Source organism: Rhinolophus hipposideros (genome assembly GCF_964194185.1).
Source record: "Rhinolophus hipposideros genome assembly, chromosome: 12".
Taxonomy (NCBI): domain Eukaryota; kingdom Metazoa; phylum Chordata; class Mammalia; order Chiroptera; family Rhinolophidae; genus Rhinolophus; species Rhinolophus hipposideros.
In genome coordinates, this window is record NC_138058.1 from 14,147,144 (window position 1) to 14,162,085 (window position 14,942).

At 40.0% G+C, this 14,942-nt stretch overlaps 1 protein-coding gene across 7 annotated transcripts in view; it reads right to left on the bottom strand.

Moving 5' to 3' along the window:
• The window catches only part of KDM3A (lysine demethylase 3A), a 50,169-nt gene that overhangs the window by 11,340 nt on the left and 23,887 nt on the right, over window positions 1-14,942 (bottom strand). For 5 of the 7 annotated variants that reach the window (XM_081069681.1, XM_081069679.1, XM_081069680.1 and 2 more), the window contains 9 exons: window positions 13,863-14,067; window positions 10,231-10,445; window positions 7,206-7,358; window positions 6,972-7,067; window positions 6,466-6,593; window positions 4,731-4,926; window positions 3,306-3,478; window positions 2,707-2,943; window positions 1,238-1,409 (listed from right to left, as the gene is read on the bottom strand). In XM_081069681.1, the coding sequence (XP_080925807.1) occupies window positions 1,238-1,409; window positions 2,707-2,943; window positions 3,306-3,478; window positions 4,731-4,926; window positions 6,466-6,593; window positions 6,972-7,067; window positions 7,206-7,358; window positions 10,231-10,445; window positions 13,863-14,067 (1,575 nt within the window). The remainder of the gene's footprint in view (window positions 1-1,237; window positions 1,410-2,706; window positions 2,944-3,305; window positions 3,479-4,730; window positions 4,927-6,465; window positions 6,594-6,971; window positions 7,068-7,205; window positions 7,359-10,230; window positions 10,446-13,862; window positions 14,068-14,942) is intronic. The other 2 variants (XM_081069683.1, XM_081069682.1) reach the window with 1 other exon arrangement.

Sequence of the window (14,942 nt, forward strand, 5' to 3'; positions counted from 1 at the left end):
AAATCAGCAAGCTCATATAATAGCAAGCACTTATCAAGAGTCAGGTTGCAAACCCAGGCCTAACTGGAAAGCACACTGTGGTTGCTGTGCCATTACAGCCCCTTCAAAGTACTTGCTGCCCAGACACAGCTGGGTCTGCCTCTGCTGCGGAGAGCTGAGTCACCAGGTCGCTGCCTTCCCAAGGCACCAGCATCTAGAGAGTGAGGGAGGTAGGAGGGTACAGGCTCTAACATTTCCCACTTTGGCCCAATCTGAGACAACAAGGGCTGATACGTGCTCCAGAACTCCCTATACCCTGGCTGAGGCTTTGCTGAGTCTGCATTGCAACTGACTCCTTTTCCTGCCCACCTCTCTATTTCACAGATATTGATCCCTAGGTAAATTATCTTACATCTTAAACTCCATCTTAGCACATACCTATGGAAAACCCCATCGTATCTTATATAAGATTTAGCTATAACTCTGTTATAAAGTTGTTGAAAGTATGGATCCTAACGTATAAATGTGAGTAACATGGAATACGAAAGGTGATTAAAACGTGAAAGTATGTCTAAAAAGGACAGTGATGAATGAGCTGACTTCAATCACTGAGTCTAAAGAATGAACCAGCCACCCTTCCAGCAGGGATTGGGGTGACCCATGGCTGTGCTGACGTGGACCACAGAGCCCAGTGCAGACTTCTGGTTCGTGGAAACAATGTAGACTGGTGAATCCACACAAAAGGCCACACCTCAGCACAGACACACGCCTCCCACCCAGATGAAGTAGACAGTGACGCGGACACCAGACCCTGTATTAAATGAATTCCCATTCCCTGGCACTTTCAGGCCTACTTACCTTGTTAAACAATAATAAAAACTGAAGAAGAAGAAAAAAAAAGGACGTATGAAAGTGAGACGCACGTAAATAAAACCACCAGCCTTGAGTCATAAGCGCTGGCTTTGTGTTCCCCTCCCGCTGGGCACAGGCTGGAGCACAGCGTTCCTGTCACAGGATGGACATGGAGGCCCCTGAAGAACAGACGACCAAAACCTCACCTTCCTAAGAAACTACAAAGGGAATCTGTCTCAGTTCAGAAACATAAATTTTGTAAACAGAAAGTGGAGAAGAGAAGACACTAATTTTAAACACCAAAATCCTGGAAAACGATGTTGCTGCCACCAAAGAGTCTCCGACTCCTGCTATTTCTGGCCCTTTTCACATCCTCAACACCCCATAAAAAGCCTTTAATACATACTTGGGACATCTTCAAATCCATCCCAGAAGTCTCCTACTGTGGCTCCTGTGATGATTTCATTGGTTCTACAATTAACTAGGTCGACTTCCTGACCTCCAAACTCTTTCCTGAAGGATTCAGGTTTCCAAAGTTCAGTGTTCAGTTTGTGATGCACTCCTGACACCATCACTGGCTAAAGAAGAGAATGGAGACTTTAGTTTGAACTCCCCCAGCTCTGTCCCCACACCAGAGGCCGCCCCCCTTCAAACCGCTGCTGGGTTGTTTCTTTGTGGCTCATCGGGTCTCAGATCCCAAAGTGCCAGCTTAGTTCTCTGAGCTCCCATGGCATTCCTCGTCTTCACCACTCATTGGTTTCACACACCCCTTGCCCTCAAACTACATTAGTAAGCTTCTAGGGGCAAGGATCACACCTTCTGACTCAGATCCCCTTACTCACAGAACACCAGCGCCAAGGCCCAGGGCCAGGCAGAAGATGTGAAGGAGAGACAAAGGCTGGCAGGAGAGCCTCGTCCAAACAAGGCGCTGCCACTGGCCTCCAGGCAGGAGTATGGACCGGAGGTTGCCAAGTCCTTTGATTATCTAAGACAACCCAGAAATCCTGATCCTCACGTGAAACAGCCTGACTGAAATATTGGCAATGAGTTCAAATTGTGTTTAAACCTTATGTTATCCACGCTGGTGGCCTGTACTCAGTCACTGTCATCAATAATTTATGCTAACATCATAAATTATTGTTAGCAGACAGGACTAAAAAAAGGTTTTTTAAAGGATTTTGTTGTTGTTAATTTAAATACATACATTTTTCTATGTGGCAATTCCCCAAGTCCTGGCCTTGTCCAAGAGCAAAGTGTTCCTTGAGCGAGGCCTCCATTTGGCCCAGAACAGAAGCCAAACATTCAGAAAACAAAAACCAAAACAAGAAAGCAGAGGAGCAGGTATACAAAGCCATTGATTTCCTAAACTATCGACCAAAACTTAAGAAGGAACAACACTGCCCTGTAAAGCAGGCCCCTTGGGGGACTACAAGCCAATTACCAGATGACACCACTTGGCTCTGGCCTGCCTAAAACTGCCTTCAGCACAAGGTTTTAATTCATGGAAGAGGGACACAATTATCTCATTTTGTCTAATCCTCCAAATCCCATCAGACTCCTAAGTCATACTCCCACTTCACCTGTTGAGTTTTATCACGCAAGAATCACTGAGTCCAGATTGGTCTCATCAAAAATTCAATGATGACTGCTCAGAGGCAATCAAAACCTCATTGGAAAAGACAGTTCAGGAATGTCTGCTGAAAAAAATAAGACTCACAGCCACACTCTGCCTTAATGATATTCACTCTAAACAATAAAGTACAAACCTAGGAGATAAAGTATGTATACCACCTACAATTGGTGGGGGGAGGGAAGGTTGGGTGGGGTCAGAGTCTGCCAAAAGTACTGAGAAGAGGGAGAAGAGGACCCTCTTACCTGCCCTTGTTTCCAGCACTCCCTAAACACGTTCCAGTTGCTCTTGTTGTTGGGATCTTGCAAGCACAGCAAACGACTGTCACACAGCCAATAGTGAGGAGTGTCAAAGCCCAGAATGCTGGGCTTGATCGTCAGTCCTTGAGGCCTCTTAGATAAATCAGAGGAAGTCTTATTTTGTACCAAAGAGGCAAAGATGTCATCAAGGATTTTTGGTGTATTCTTGAGTCCATTTTCTGTCTGAATTTGAGAAAGAACACAAGTCTTAAATATGTCGTTCCCTACCATCAAAAACTCATTCCTACAATGCATTGGATGAGTACACGATGCATATCCAGAAGCCAGGCAGGACCTTTCCCTACTTGACATCACAACTCATAGAAGTGGGTACAGGAGAAAATATAACAGAAGAAAATGGCCCACCCCAGTACTACAACCCTGTGAAGCCCACCTGCCAATGACACGGCCTTCTGTACCAATGAAGGAAAGCCTAGGATTCATGTCCCTCTTTCTACTTTTCATTTCAATTTCTCTAGTCTCTTGCTGTTCTGCCTATACTCATCTTTACTCGGCAGGGTACAAACAATAAAACAAATGCATACCTTTCCTGTAGAGGAATTCAAGAGATTTCGGAGGAAACCAGAGTTATTGTTGCTTACAGGTGTCAAAATTGTGCTGTTGAAAGTATGGAGGACTGTGCTGGATTTGCTCAAAGGGGGGAGGGGTGGAAGGCATTTGATTTCATTCTTTAAAATTGGCATCATTGGTTGTTTTTCTAAAAACAAAACCAAAAACATCCAGATGGAAAAGCATTCTGAAAAGCAAATCCCCTACTAGTTTTCATTTAACAGAATTAATTTGGAACTTGGTTTCATTTATTAGAACCAAACTTAAGAGGATAAACACTAATGACATTATTGATTTAGACAAGGATTTCCAACTGGTATTAATACAACAAATATCTAACATTCAAGGCGCTACTATGATAAATGGTATTTTTTAAACTTCCATTTTCTATTTGTTTGTCCCTGGTATATAAAATACAATTGATTTTTGTAAATTAACACTGTAACTAGCAACCTTGATATATATGTTTATTAATTATGGTTTCTTTCAGATTTTACACATGTATAATCAGATTGTCTACAAATATCAACAGCTTTATCTCTTTCTTTCCTATCCTACTATCTTGTTTGTTTGTTTGCCTTAACACAATAGCTGGGGCTTCTAGTACAATGTTTAACATTGATAGCAGATACATTTGTCTTTTTCCTGAAGACAGGAAAACTATAAAAATACTCAACCAATTAAAAAAATTAAATCATTATTTATGATGTTTTATTGTAGAAACTGTCAGTTTTATTGTAGAAACTCATCATATTAAGGATATTCCCTTCTGTTCCTAATTTAAGATTTGTTTTTTTCTAAATCATGAATAGGTATTGAATTTTACTTTTTTCCTGTGTCTCGTTATGATTTTTCTCCTACTTTTTTAATGTTTCACTACACCTGCATTTCTGAAGCCCCTGTTCACGCTGTATAACTCCTTTATTTATAGTGTTGAATTTTATTTACTGAAATTTTAAGATCTTTGCATGAAAGAAACTGACCTGTAATTTTTTTTTTTAAACACAGTCAGAAGCAGAATGATGTAAATTTTAATTTAATTACCTGATTCTAAAGGTCATGTTCTTTATACTATCATCAAGCATCCTGAGACAACAGCACGGATGAAAAAAATAAAACTGAAGCTAGAACATTCCAATGTAGACAAAATAGGAACTGTATATTGAGTAAGGATAAAAAACAAACAAAAATCTCAATCTCAACCTTGTGTAGAGTTCTCCTCACTGGTGCTTCCTTTTGAAAACACCTATATTTGTGTCAGGTCTCAGGGCGACCACAGAGAACCCCTTTCCCTTGTACACGACTTCTCACCACTGTTCTCACAGCAACTGAGGTTGCCAAAACCCTCTCCAAATGAACTCAAGTTCCCAAGAAGCCACAGGAAAGCAGGAAATGCTCACCCTTGTTCTCTTTGTTGACATTCCCACTGGTCAGGTCTGCCAGCCAGTTTAAAGGAGATGTGCTGTCTGGACAGGCTGGCTTTAGGCTGCTGGCCGGCTTGGAGGCAGCTCCGCCACCCACAGCCACTGGCTCCAACACCGAGGGGTTCTGCTGGAGCATGGTGCCAAGAGTCGGTTTTTCTCCAGCTAAGGAAGTCTGAGTGCAAAAGGAGAATTTTATATAAGCTGCAAAATTACATTTCCCCTTTCTTTCCCTCTCCCCTTACCTTCCATCTCACACTCACACATGTCCTTATCACTCCACCTACCATCTTGCTTTAAAATGACCAGTTTGTGCCTCTCTCTACTAGGAACTCACCCCAGTATCCTGAACAGGCCCTCAAAACAGGGTTGCTGAATGAATAAATGAAGCAGGGTAGAAAAGGTACGCTGTGATTTCAGAAGCAAACTGGATATAGAGAAAAGAAAATGCTCCTGATTTAACACAGTGGAATGGGCTTTAAAATGTGATGAACATCTCTTAAAAGAAGTCAAACAAACTAAAAAAAAAAACTAGAAAGAGCATACCACTTATCTTTCTGTTATTTGAAAAACTGCCTTGGACATGCCTGACCAATGCGCTGCACAAATGAAGCTGAAGTAGAATAATATTGTATGTCAACCATAAGAAACTATACACATTTTCTTACATATATAAGGTGGAGTACGGCATAAGGAAGATAGTCAATGGTATTTTAACAGTTACGTAAGATTTCAGAGGGGTACTAGCTTGGGGACGGGAGTTATCACTTTGTGAGGGGCGTAAATGTCTAATTATTCTGTTGCTCTGGACACCTGAAACTAATAAAAAAGAAAAAAAAACTGCCTCGACAACTCCGCTGGTCAGTATATGCACACATTAAGAAGGAAAGGACAGTCGAATTCCTGTGTGGTTCCAGCCCTCCCTTTACATGTGATGTAATCCTATGATGCCCCATGATCAGTATTGTTCACTATTCCTCTAGTACTGATGAGGTGACTGAAGCACACAAAAATCAGTTCATTTGAGCCAAAGTCATACAACAAGAAAGCAGCAGGAAAAAGATTCCAATTCAGTTCTGACAATTCTTCTACCCATACTGCCTTTGACATCACAGCTTTATATGAGCATGAAAAAATTACTCATTATTAAACACAATGTGGAATAATGATTACTGGGGTGAGGGAGAAAGGGGGACAATGGAGGGTAGATGGGACAGTGGAGATGCAAGGGGATGCCTCCAGGAAGATCACCAAGGAAATGTACATTTCTTTTTACGTTGACTGATGGGTACATAAAGATTCATTTCAATACTGTTTCCTTTAATTCTTCATATACGTTATAGGTAAAGTATACTTAGTAACTAAAAAAATTTTAAAGCTTATCTGAGTCTTAACTCTGCAAAACATGAACAGTTTTGAAAAACTCATACAAATTCGACAGCAACAGATTAGATAGACTATAATAGAAAAGGGTTTTGCTTTTCCAAGAAACAAAAATTAAAAAACCTATTAAAAGAGGCTAAAGGTGAGGTCCATAAAAGTAATGTGAAAAGTGAAATTGGGTCTATGAAGTATAACATGAAATGTATGAATTCTCCTTCTACTGACCGCTGTCCCCATGTTCCTTTCAAATAAGAAATCCTTGGGTTATTTGAAAGCAAACAGACAACAGTAAAAATCTAAGCATGGTAAATCTAAGCATAAACAGTAATACCTGTTTCATGTCTTCCTTTGAGGCAGGCTTTGAAAAGAGTTTGAATTGCCTGTTTGAACAGGGACAATTCGCCTTGATTCCCCATTTTGCTCTTACAGAATGAACAATGTCTCCAACATCATACAGGGCTAAAATAAGAAAAGAGCAGAGGCAAACATCCGAACACGGATATTAGGTATTTTCGAGCTCCACATTACAAAGCAGAAACTGACACTGCAAACAGGATTACTATTATTAGCAGCAGCATCTTACACTTCCTCGTTTTCATCCACCTTTTCATGTCTAAGAAAAGGCACTATTTTCTTTCCTTCCACAAAAGTATTTACAAGACCTTAATCAAAAAGTTTTAGAGGCATTATTTCATACACTTCTGGAAAATTTATGGTACACATGAAAATAAAGTTAGCAAGTAATTAATTACACTATACAAAGTAAAGCCAAATTAACAGCTTCTTTGAGCTAACCAAAACAAGGGGAAAAGAAAATCATTGCATCACATGAAATACCTTTTCCAGGAATGATCTGTGTAGGCATTAGGTTCTCTGGTTCATGTATCTGACTCTTCACACATCTTATCCAAGAGAAAGTCTTGTAGGCAGCACCTGAAAATAACTGATTTGTAGGAACTGTTCTTCATGAACTCTGGCCCCCAATATTTCAGAAATCCATCAGATACAGATCAATGAAAGGGTTAATTTAAGTGTGTAAGGAGCCAGGTGTAGAATCAAGTCAGTTCTCACCCTGTTGGCAATTTTTCCTCTTCATCCGGTAGCAATCCACGCACACTCCAAACCCACACCGAGGACACACCCAGTGCAGGTTGAAGATGGTGGTGTCACACACATCACACATTTCTCGAACACCTCTGACAGCTCGCTTCCAAGCAACCTGTCCTAGAACAATCAATAAATCACTTAGTCTTGGCGAGGAGAGGGCTTCTGAAGCAAAATGTGTAGGTGCTGGGGAGTTGATGTTATTCCTCCCTCTGACGAGTTCCCATTAACTCCGTTCAACTTCCAGAGCCCATCTCAAATCCATCCCGTCCTCAGGCCTCTTCACACTCTGAACAGCCGGATGTAGTTTTACCCCATCTAGGAGAATAAACTCCACACCAGCAGAATCCTGCTCAGGCTGTGTGCTCCGTTCCCCCACCTCTCCCACCCCGCAAGGAGCTCTGGTGAGCAGTTATTAAGTCCCACTGAATAAATCAATGAAAAAAGTAGCAGTGGTTACCCTGGAGTTCAGACACAGGTACCACACAGTGGTTCTTCACCTTTGGAGTTACGAGTCTCTTTGAGAACCTGAAGGCAGCATGGACCATGCTTTCTCCAATGGAAAAATAAAACTGACTCAGATACACAAACCTAACATTCGGTGTAGAACAGCAGGTTATTCACAGATGCTCTGAACCCACTCTGACTGCCCATTAAAAACCTCACGGCGCTTACGGAACTGGGAGGGAGCAGCACATTAACGCAGTGGGGCCACAATAGTCCGTGGCTGGCTCCTTCACGGGCCAGAGGTAGAAACATGATTTTGTTGGTGCCAGGAGTGATGCGGGCATCCAGGACCGACTCACACTCACCAAATATCAGATTAAGGAAAATCCAGACTTTACAAAGTGGCATTTTCCATTGCAGGGGCCAAACCCTGATAACTGGAGAGAACAGCCTTCCACACTGGGCAGGACATATAACTGCCCCTGACTCCCAACCGGTGTGCAGAAATGCCACATCAGGTGACCACATGAGGTATCAGAAAGCTTCAAGGAGTATGTGCAGAGGGAGCAATTTTCCTGCGTCATAGGAAAGCCCGATGTTTGCTGATCAGAACACTCTTTTACCCGTCTGTCTCTCTCTTGAACAAGATTGGATCAATACTGCCACATTCTTGTTCTATGGAGAACATTTTTGTCCTAATCTAGTCTGGTCAACTCATTTATTCTTCAGACTGACCACAATGCAAATGACCAACTTCAGTTTGCACGGAATTAATCCAACTGCTGAGTGAACCTCTGCTGTTTCATTATAATGCAATAGCTCACTGCACAAAAACACGGAGCTTTACGCATTTTGCAAATGAGATTTTAGGAACTTCTCCTTGGTCACCTGGATTAGACTGTTTTCTTAGAGAATATTCTTCGATTTCTTAGCCACTATCTAATGATTATTTGTTATTGAAAAGACAGAATAAATGTATAAAGGTTGAGATCTGTTTCCTAATTTCAGGATGAGAGGGTAACCCCTCTGGGAACACCTTGTGGCAGCATCTTTCAATATTACTCAAAGTGAGTTTCTCTCTTTAACTGACCAGTTAGAGGAAATAAAAAGGAACAGAGTAATCAAAAAGGCAAGAAGAAAAGGTTAATCACATTTATATCTTCAAGGACAGAGTTTCTTAATTATGCCTATTTTTGTATGACAAAAAAAGTACATTTTTCAGATGACCCACCTTTAGCAAAGAAAAAAGCATCAGTTGTTTAAAACAGCCCTGACGATTCAGGAATGAAGCTACCACTATATCCCAAAGAACTGTTTCTACATTCCAATCATTTACAGACCCTGAGACCACTTAAGAATTTTTCTGTAAATCTATTACTTAAATGTCTATGATAAAGAAACATTGTATCTCTACCAAAAATAGAAAACCAGTATCATTTGTCCTAAATAGATTACAGGAAAAACTTCAGTAAGATTTTTTACCTTATTAGAGTCTATGCTACTTCAACAGTATGGTGTGATTCTAAAGCTGCCCTTCTCTTCAGCACGACTCTGGCTGCCCCAAGAGCTCACAATCCCATTTCCCCACTAGCTCTGAATTCCTGCTCCAGGGAATATACCCCAGTTCCTATTCCTTGGACTCTGAGATGTAATAGTATCCCTACCTATCCAATAAATTGTTTTTGTGCTTAAGCTAGCTTCAGTTAGTTTTTGGTACCTACAACCAAAATTCTTAAGACTGGTATGTGTGGCTGCTTGTATTGAAACATTCTTCACCTATGCAAAGTCTGAAAAGATCCACTAGAGGAATGGAAAAGCTTCACAAGCTTCACTTTTAACTTTTAACCACTTGGGAAAGAAAAAATGATGGAAGAAATGCAAGACTTAAAAGATGCCCCTTGGTGCTTCTGGTTGGCTATCTCACTTTCACAGAGGCACATGAACAGATAAAGTGTGCCATCCTCCCAGACATCATACCTTGAGATGTCATGGAGGAGCTCTGGTTCTCATGTGTCACCCACACTGATCCCTATGGCTCACTGAGCTGCCAAGGTCAGGGTGAGAGTGGAGGACAGCTGCACACACCCCGCTGGAACCTCCAACTATTTCCTTAAAACCTGGACTCTAACAGAACCATTTTCTTCTGAGCTTGTTCCCATTCTCATGCCTAAGACCCAGCCCCCTCAGACTCTGATTGAACTTTTGTCTTAAAATAAACCACCCGGAGGCCTCATTGCCTCTTGCTGAGCCCACACTGCTGATCGGGCTGTGCAAACTCCACCACCACCTCGTTTTACTTTTCTTCACAAAAAAGGAGTTCTACTCTTTTGGTAATTGCTCCAAAATAAATCGCACAGATAAGTAACTGACTCTGACGAAACCAATACGCAGGATCTGTTACAAAAGGAACACTGCAACTTCATTACACCAAAGTCACCTAAACTTCAGTGTGAAAACGAAACCCATGCAACTAGGACTTAGATATCATTTAGGAACAAAAATCAAGTTGGACTCAAAAATCCTACCCCCTAAGAGATGCTCTTACTGTGTGGCTCAATAGTTGACATAGCTTCCTTTTCAGAAATCACCATTTGACAGAAGTGGTCTCCAATGTTGGCCAGGATATACTTTGCTGTGTCCAAATCAGTCCCCACAATGTTTTTGGTTAAAGGCAACCACAAGCCAATTGCTTCACTGTCATACTTGTTTGGTGTTAAGAAGCCTTCTACCCGCAGCACGCCATGTTTGTTGAATTGTAACCTAGAGGAAGTGGAGGGAAAAAAAGTGTGTTATGCATACACACAAAATTAATTTACAACTTATAGTTACTATTTAGACCAATAAATTCCTTCCTAGTTCTCTATAGTCTCCAAGGCTAATTATAGCCAATTGTTATTTGGCAAGGTCAGTAGAAAGACTAAAAAAACTTTCCAAAAAACAAGGAGTGGGGAGTGGGTTTGCACTGGAACCAAGATCTCATCACACTGCCTTCGGGGACAGTTGTTGAACCACCAGACTTGGGGGTTAATAGCAAGGACAATCACAAGTCACCGCAGAAGTAAAATGATGACAAACAGAAGATGATAAATAATCTGATCAGGTCTGAATACAACTATGGTTCCAAGAATAATGCTCGGCAATGGAAGACTAACCCCGGACAGTCACTGAAGCCAAGACCACGGAGCTCCACAAGGTATACAGCACCCATGATTCCTAGCTGCAGAGTACAGTGCAAGCTTCTGGACTGAGAGGCTATGTTAAGATGGGCCTCAGTACCTAAACAGGTGGCGTAAAAGGCAGAATACTTTCTCAGTATTCTCTTTTAATATTTTTGATACTTGAATGTTTTTTCTAAGCTATGTATTAGTTTATATTTTAAACACAACATTATACGTCAATCTAGTTGGGGACATAGAAGTAGACCTAAAACACACAGTGAAAAAGAATATAATAGGTATAACAATCATTAAATTTTACAGGAGCCAGAGAAGGAAATGCTGACTATGAGGGTTGTGGGGCTAATATAAAGACTTCACGGTAGAGATAGTAATTAAGCTCGACCTTGCAAAAAAAGGAGACACAGGTAAGAGAAAGCATGGCAAGGAAACATTTCATACAAAAGCAGGAAAAACGCAGGAACCTTGATTTCTTCTCTAGTCACTGAGCAGTTACTGAAACTGAGCCTGCGAGACACACGTAAGTTGCATTTTAGAAAACCATTTTGTTCAGAAAAGCGTAGAATAAAGTGGAGAGACACTGAGAGTTGCATAACAGATGCAAATTTATTTTAAGCAGTCCAAAAGAGAGATGAAAATTTTTAATTGCTAGCCTAAATTAGAGAGAGTAGTAATACAGAAGTTAATCTGAAAGCCATTTCCAAGGGGGAGATGTCAAACAGGGTCAGGCAGCTGAGCTTCACCAGTGGGGCCTTACCCCTCCCTATTTCATCTGCAGGGGAATTTAATGAGAAACACACTTGATGAGGAGGCCTCAATCTTCACTCTAAACATGGGGGTGGGGGCGGGGGAGCTCTGTATTTTAAATTATTATATTCTTTTTAACCAAAGAAGTGAGTTCGTTCTAGTTTCTACTAGACTAGCTTCTACTACTCAACATTAAGCAAAGGCACTCTCTCCTCCAAAGAGGTCAAAAATGGGAAAACATCTAAGTCATAAAATCAGTGATTTCTAGTTACAAAATAGAGGTTAAAAAAAAGCTCTAATTAACACTCAAAAGAAAGAAAAACATATCCCCTCCTTAAAATGACTCTACGACTTAACCTCAAATCAAATAATCTCTCATGCAGTCCATTTATACAATTCACAGCAGAGGAGCCTTAATGACATGAAATCCAGCCTATAACAGGAATACACAGATCTGTACAAAGCATACCCATTTTGTGCTTTCTTCAAAATATACGAGTACGCAAGTACCTATAGAAGCAGATATACCTTAACACACTCACCTATGTTAAAAAAAAAAAAAATATATCCAGCGAGGAAACAGAATGGAGCTAACCTTTATTGAGAACTTATGCTGGGCCAGGTATTATTCAGACTATATATTAATATATGTGTATATTAACATGTTAGTAGTTATCACAGGTCTAAATGTTACACACACAATTTATCATGGTGCTTTTGCAATTTACTCAGGAATGTATAGGGCAAACTACTATTTAAAAAACTCTAGTTCATAACTAGGCCTGAATCTGAAAGTTACCAGCACAAGTATAATTAATTATCTAAAATACCTATACATTTAACTCAGTTCATCAGCAATCTTTAATCTTAATAAAACTAAAGGGGAGAAGGAAATACCAAAAAATTAAAGTCAATACTTCTGTTTATAATTAGGACTAGTGGAATCTGAAAGTATCTAGATTTCTGAGAAAGTGAATCACATCTGAAGTGCCTCTGTAACCAGAACAACATTGCTCATGTATGTATCAAAATAAGATGCCGCTACCATTCTTCACTCAGGATCAAGAATTTAAAGAAAATTAATTTGGCTTGTAAAAAACACACAGTATAAAAATAAAAATTTTTGTCCATAAAATTGGAAAACAATGTTTACAAAGATATGCCTCTCCTTGCTGCCAAGGTACACAGAGACAGGACTGCTCAAACGTGCCAGTGAGCACAGACGCAGGCACAACTCTTCTGCAGGGCAATATAGCGGAACAAGTGTATCGAAGTCTTAACACACACACACCTTCTGGCCCGGTACTGCCACTCTCAGTACTCCTTCCAAAGTAAATAATCACAGATGTGGACAAGGAGAGATCAGTGCTACATTGTTTTCAGTGGCAAAAAATACAAAATAGTCTTAACCCCAACAAGGGAATTGGTTATTAAGTGATTATCAAACAATGTTAGATTCTTACATAGTTATTCATAAGTATTTGCAGAAAAAAAGTTAACATGATCAAGTGGTTTCTACTATGTATTGGGAAAGAAAGATTCAATACGTATATACAAGCAAACAAACCTTGGAGATATTTAAGGTTCCATTCCAGATTACCACAATAAAGCGAATATCACAATAAAGCAAGTCACATGAATTTTTTGTTTTTCCAGTGCATATAAAAGTTATGATTATATTATGCTGTAGTATACTAAGTGTGCAATAGCATTTTGTCTAAAAAAATATACATACCTTAATTAAAAAATACTTTACTGCTAAAAAATGCTAACCATCATCTGAGCCTGTTGGAAAAATGGCACCGATAGACTTGCTCAACATGGGGTTAACCGCCACAAACTATTTTGTAAAAAAGAAACGCATTATCTGCGAAACGCAATAAAATGAGGTATGGCTGTGTAATACACCAAATAGGTATGCTTAAATATATTTTATGACCATATGAATATTAAATTGCACTGAAAAGTTAGAATTAGTTAATTTGTAGTGGTTTTCCAGAACCTTCAGTATTTTTCTATTTGTTACTTTCAGAAACAGAAGTTTCTATTTTTAAGCTTCTCTGCTTTAAAAAAAAAAATTAAAGGGGAGAACATGAAGGAAATAATATGCAATCAGGTCTAGCTTCCCAAACTAGAGATTAAAAATAGTATCTCTACTCTTTTTAGGTCTAGATTTCCTGTTGATAGAAGACGTGGGGGGCAAGTATGCTAAAAGGCCCAGGTTATCTAAGCTTTTCTCCAAATGCCTCCTCACCTCCTGAAGTGAAAGAAGCGACAAAATACAGGTGAGTCCTTCTGCTGCTCCTTGTCCTTGCGGAGACTATCCAGACGACATTCCCGGCACTTGGGCAGCTGCGCAACGATGTTCACGCAGGAGTCATCCTGCACGAAGGCCTCGCGGCTCTGCTGCAGCTTCCTGAGTTTGGCTGCATCTGTCAAAACTGACTTCCGGGCTGGGGCTAGGGATACAAAAGATTAAGGAAATGGGACCTCAAACATTTAAAAATCACATCAACATGTGACCGCATTCTACTCAAAAGGCCAATTTTCCCAAAGGCAGAATTCAATTACTGGTTTAATTCTCAGTTCTAAAAACGGTTTAACAGAAGACAACAATCAGAACAATTGGAAAAGGTTTACTCTATAAAATAGTTCTCATTTGGTGAATCCATTTAGCAACTTAAAACCCCCAATTCAACAACCAGACTCACAATTCCAAGTATTGTATACATCTAGTCACAAACCTAGCTGACAGACATATTTTGGGAAGATTTTTCCAAATCAGATACTTAATTCAAACTCCTCAGCAATGCACAGGTTCACCTCAACAAACAGAAGACTGTATGCAAGGCAATCTGTCACTTTTCACATTAAAAAAAAGAAAAAAGACTGGTTTAAGGTGTGTTCTCTGCAAAAGCTAACCATTGTAATTAAAAAACAAAAGCAAAAAACAAAACAAAACAAAAAAACCCAAATAGCTCGCCTACACAGGCCCCTTGGTCTATAAAATAAGAGCTATCTTCTAAATGCTTCCAAGAGATATCACTTGCCCTTAACATTTCTTCAATTATTTCCTTCGCACATATGTTCCATGCAGGACTAAGAGCACTGGCTAAAGACAGCATTATATTCTAAGCAATGCATGTCTGAAATTTTAACTTGTAATGGAGTCAGAGAGTTGGAAAGGAAACGTTAACATGGTTTCTAAAGGAAAAGAGAAAAAGTAGAGATGTAACAGGAGAGAAAAACCACTGTGTCAGCCTAAATAACACAGAAAGGAAATCCATTTGTAACTCAAGAGCCTTAAGGAATATTTCATATAAAACTGACAGAA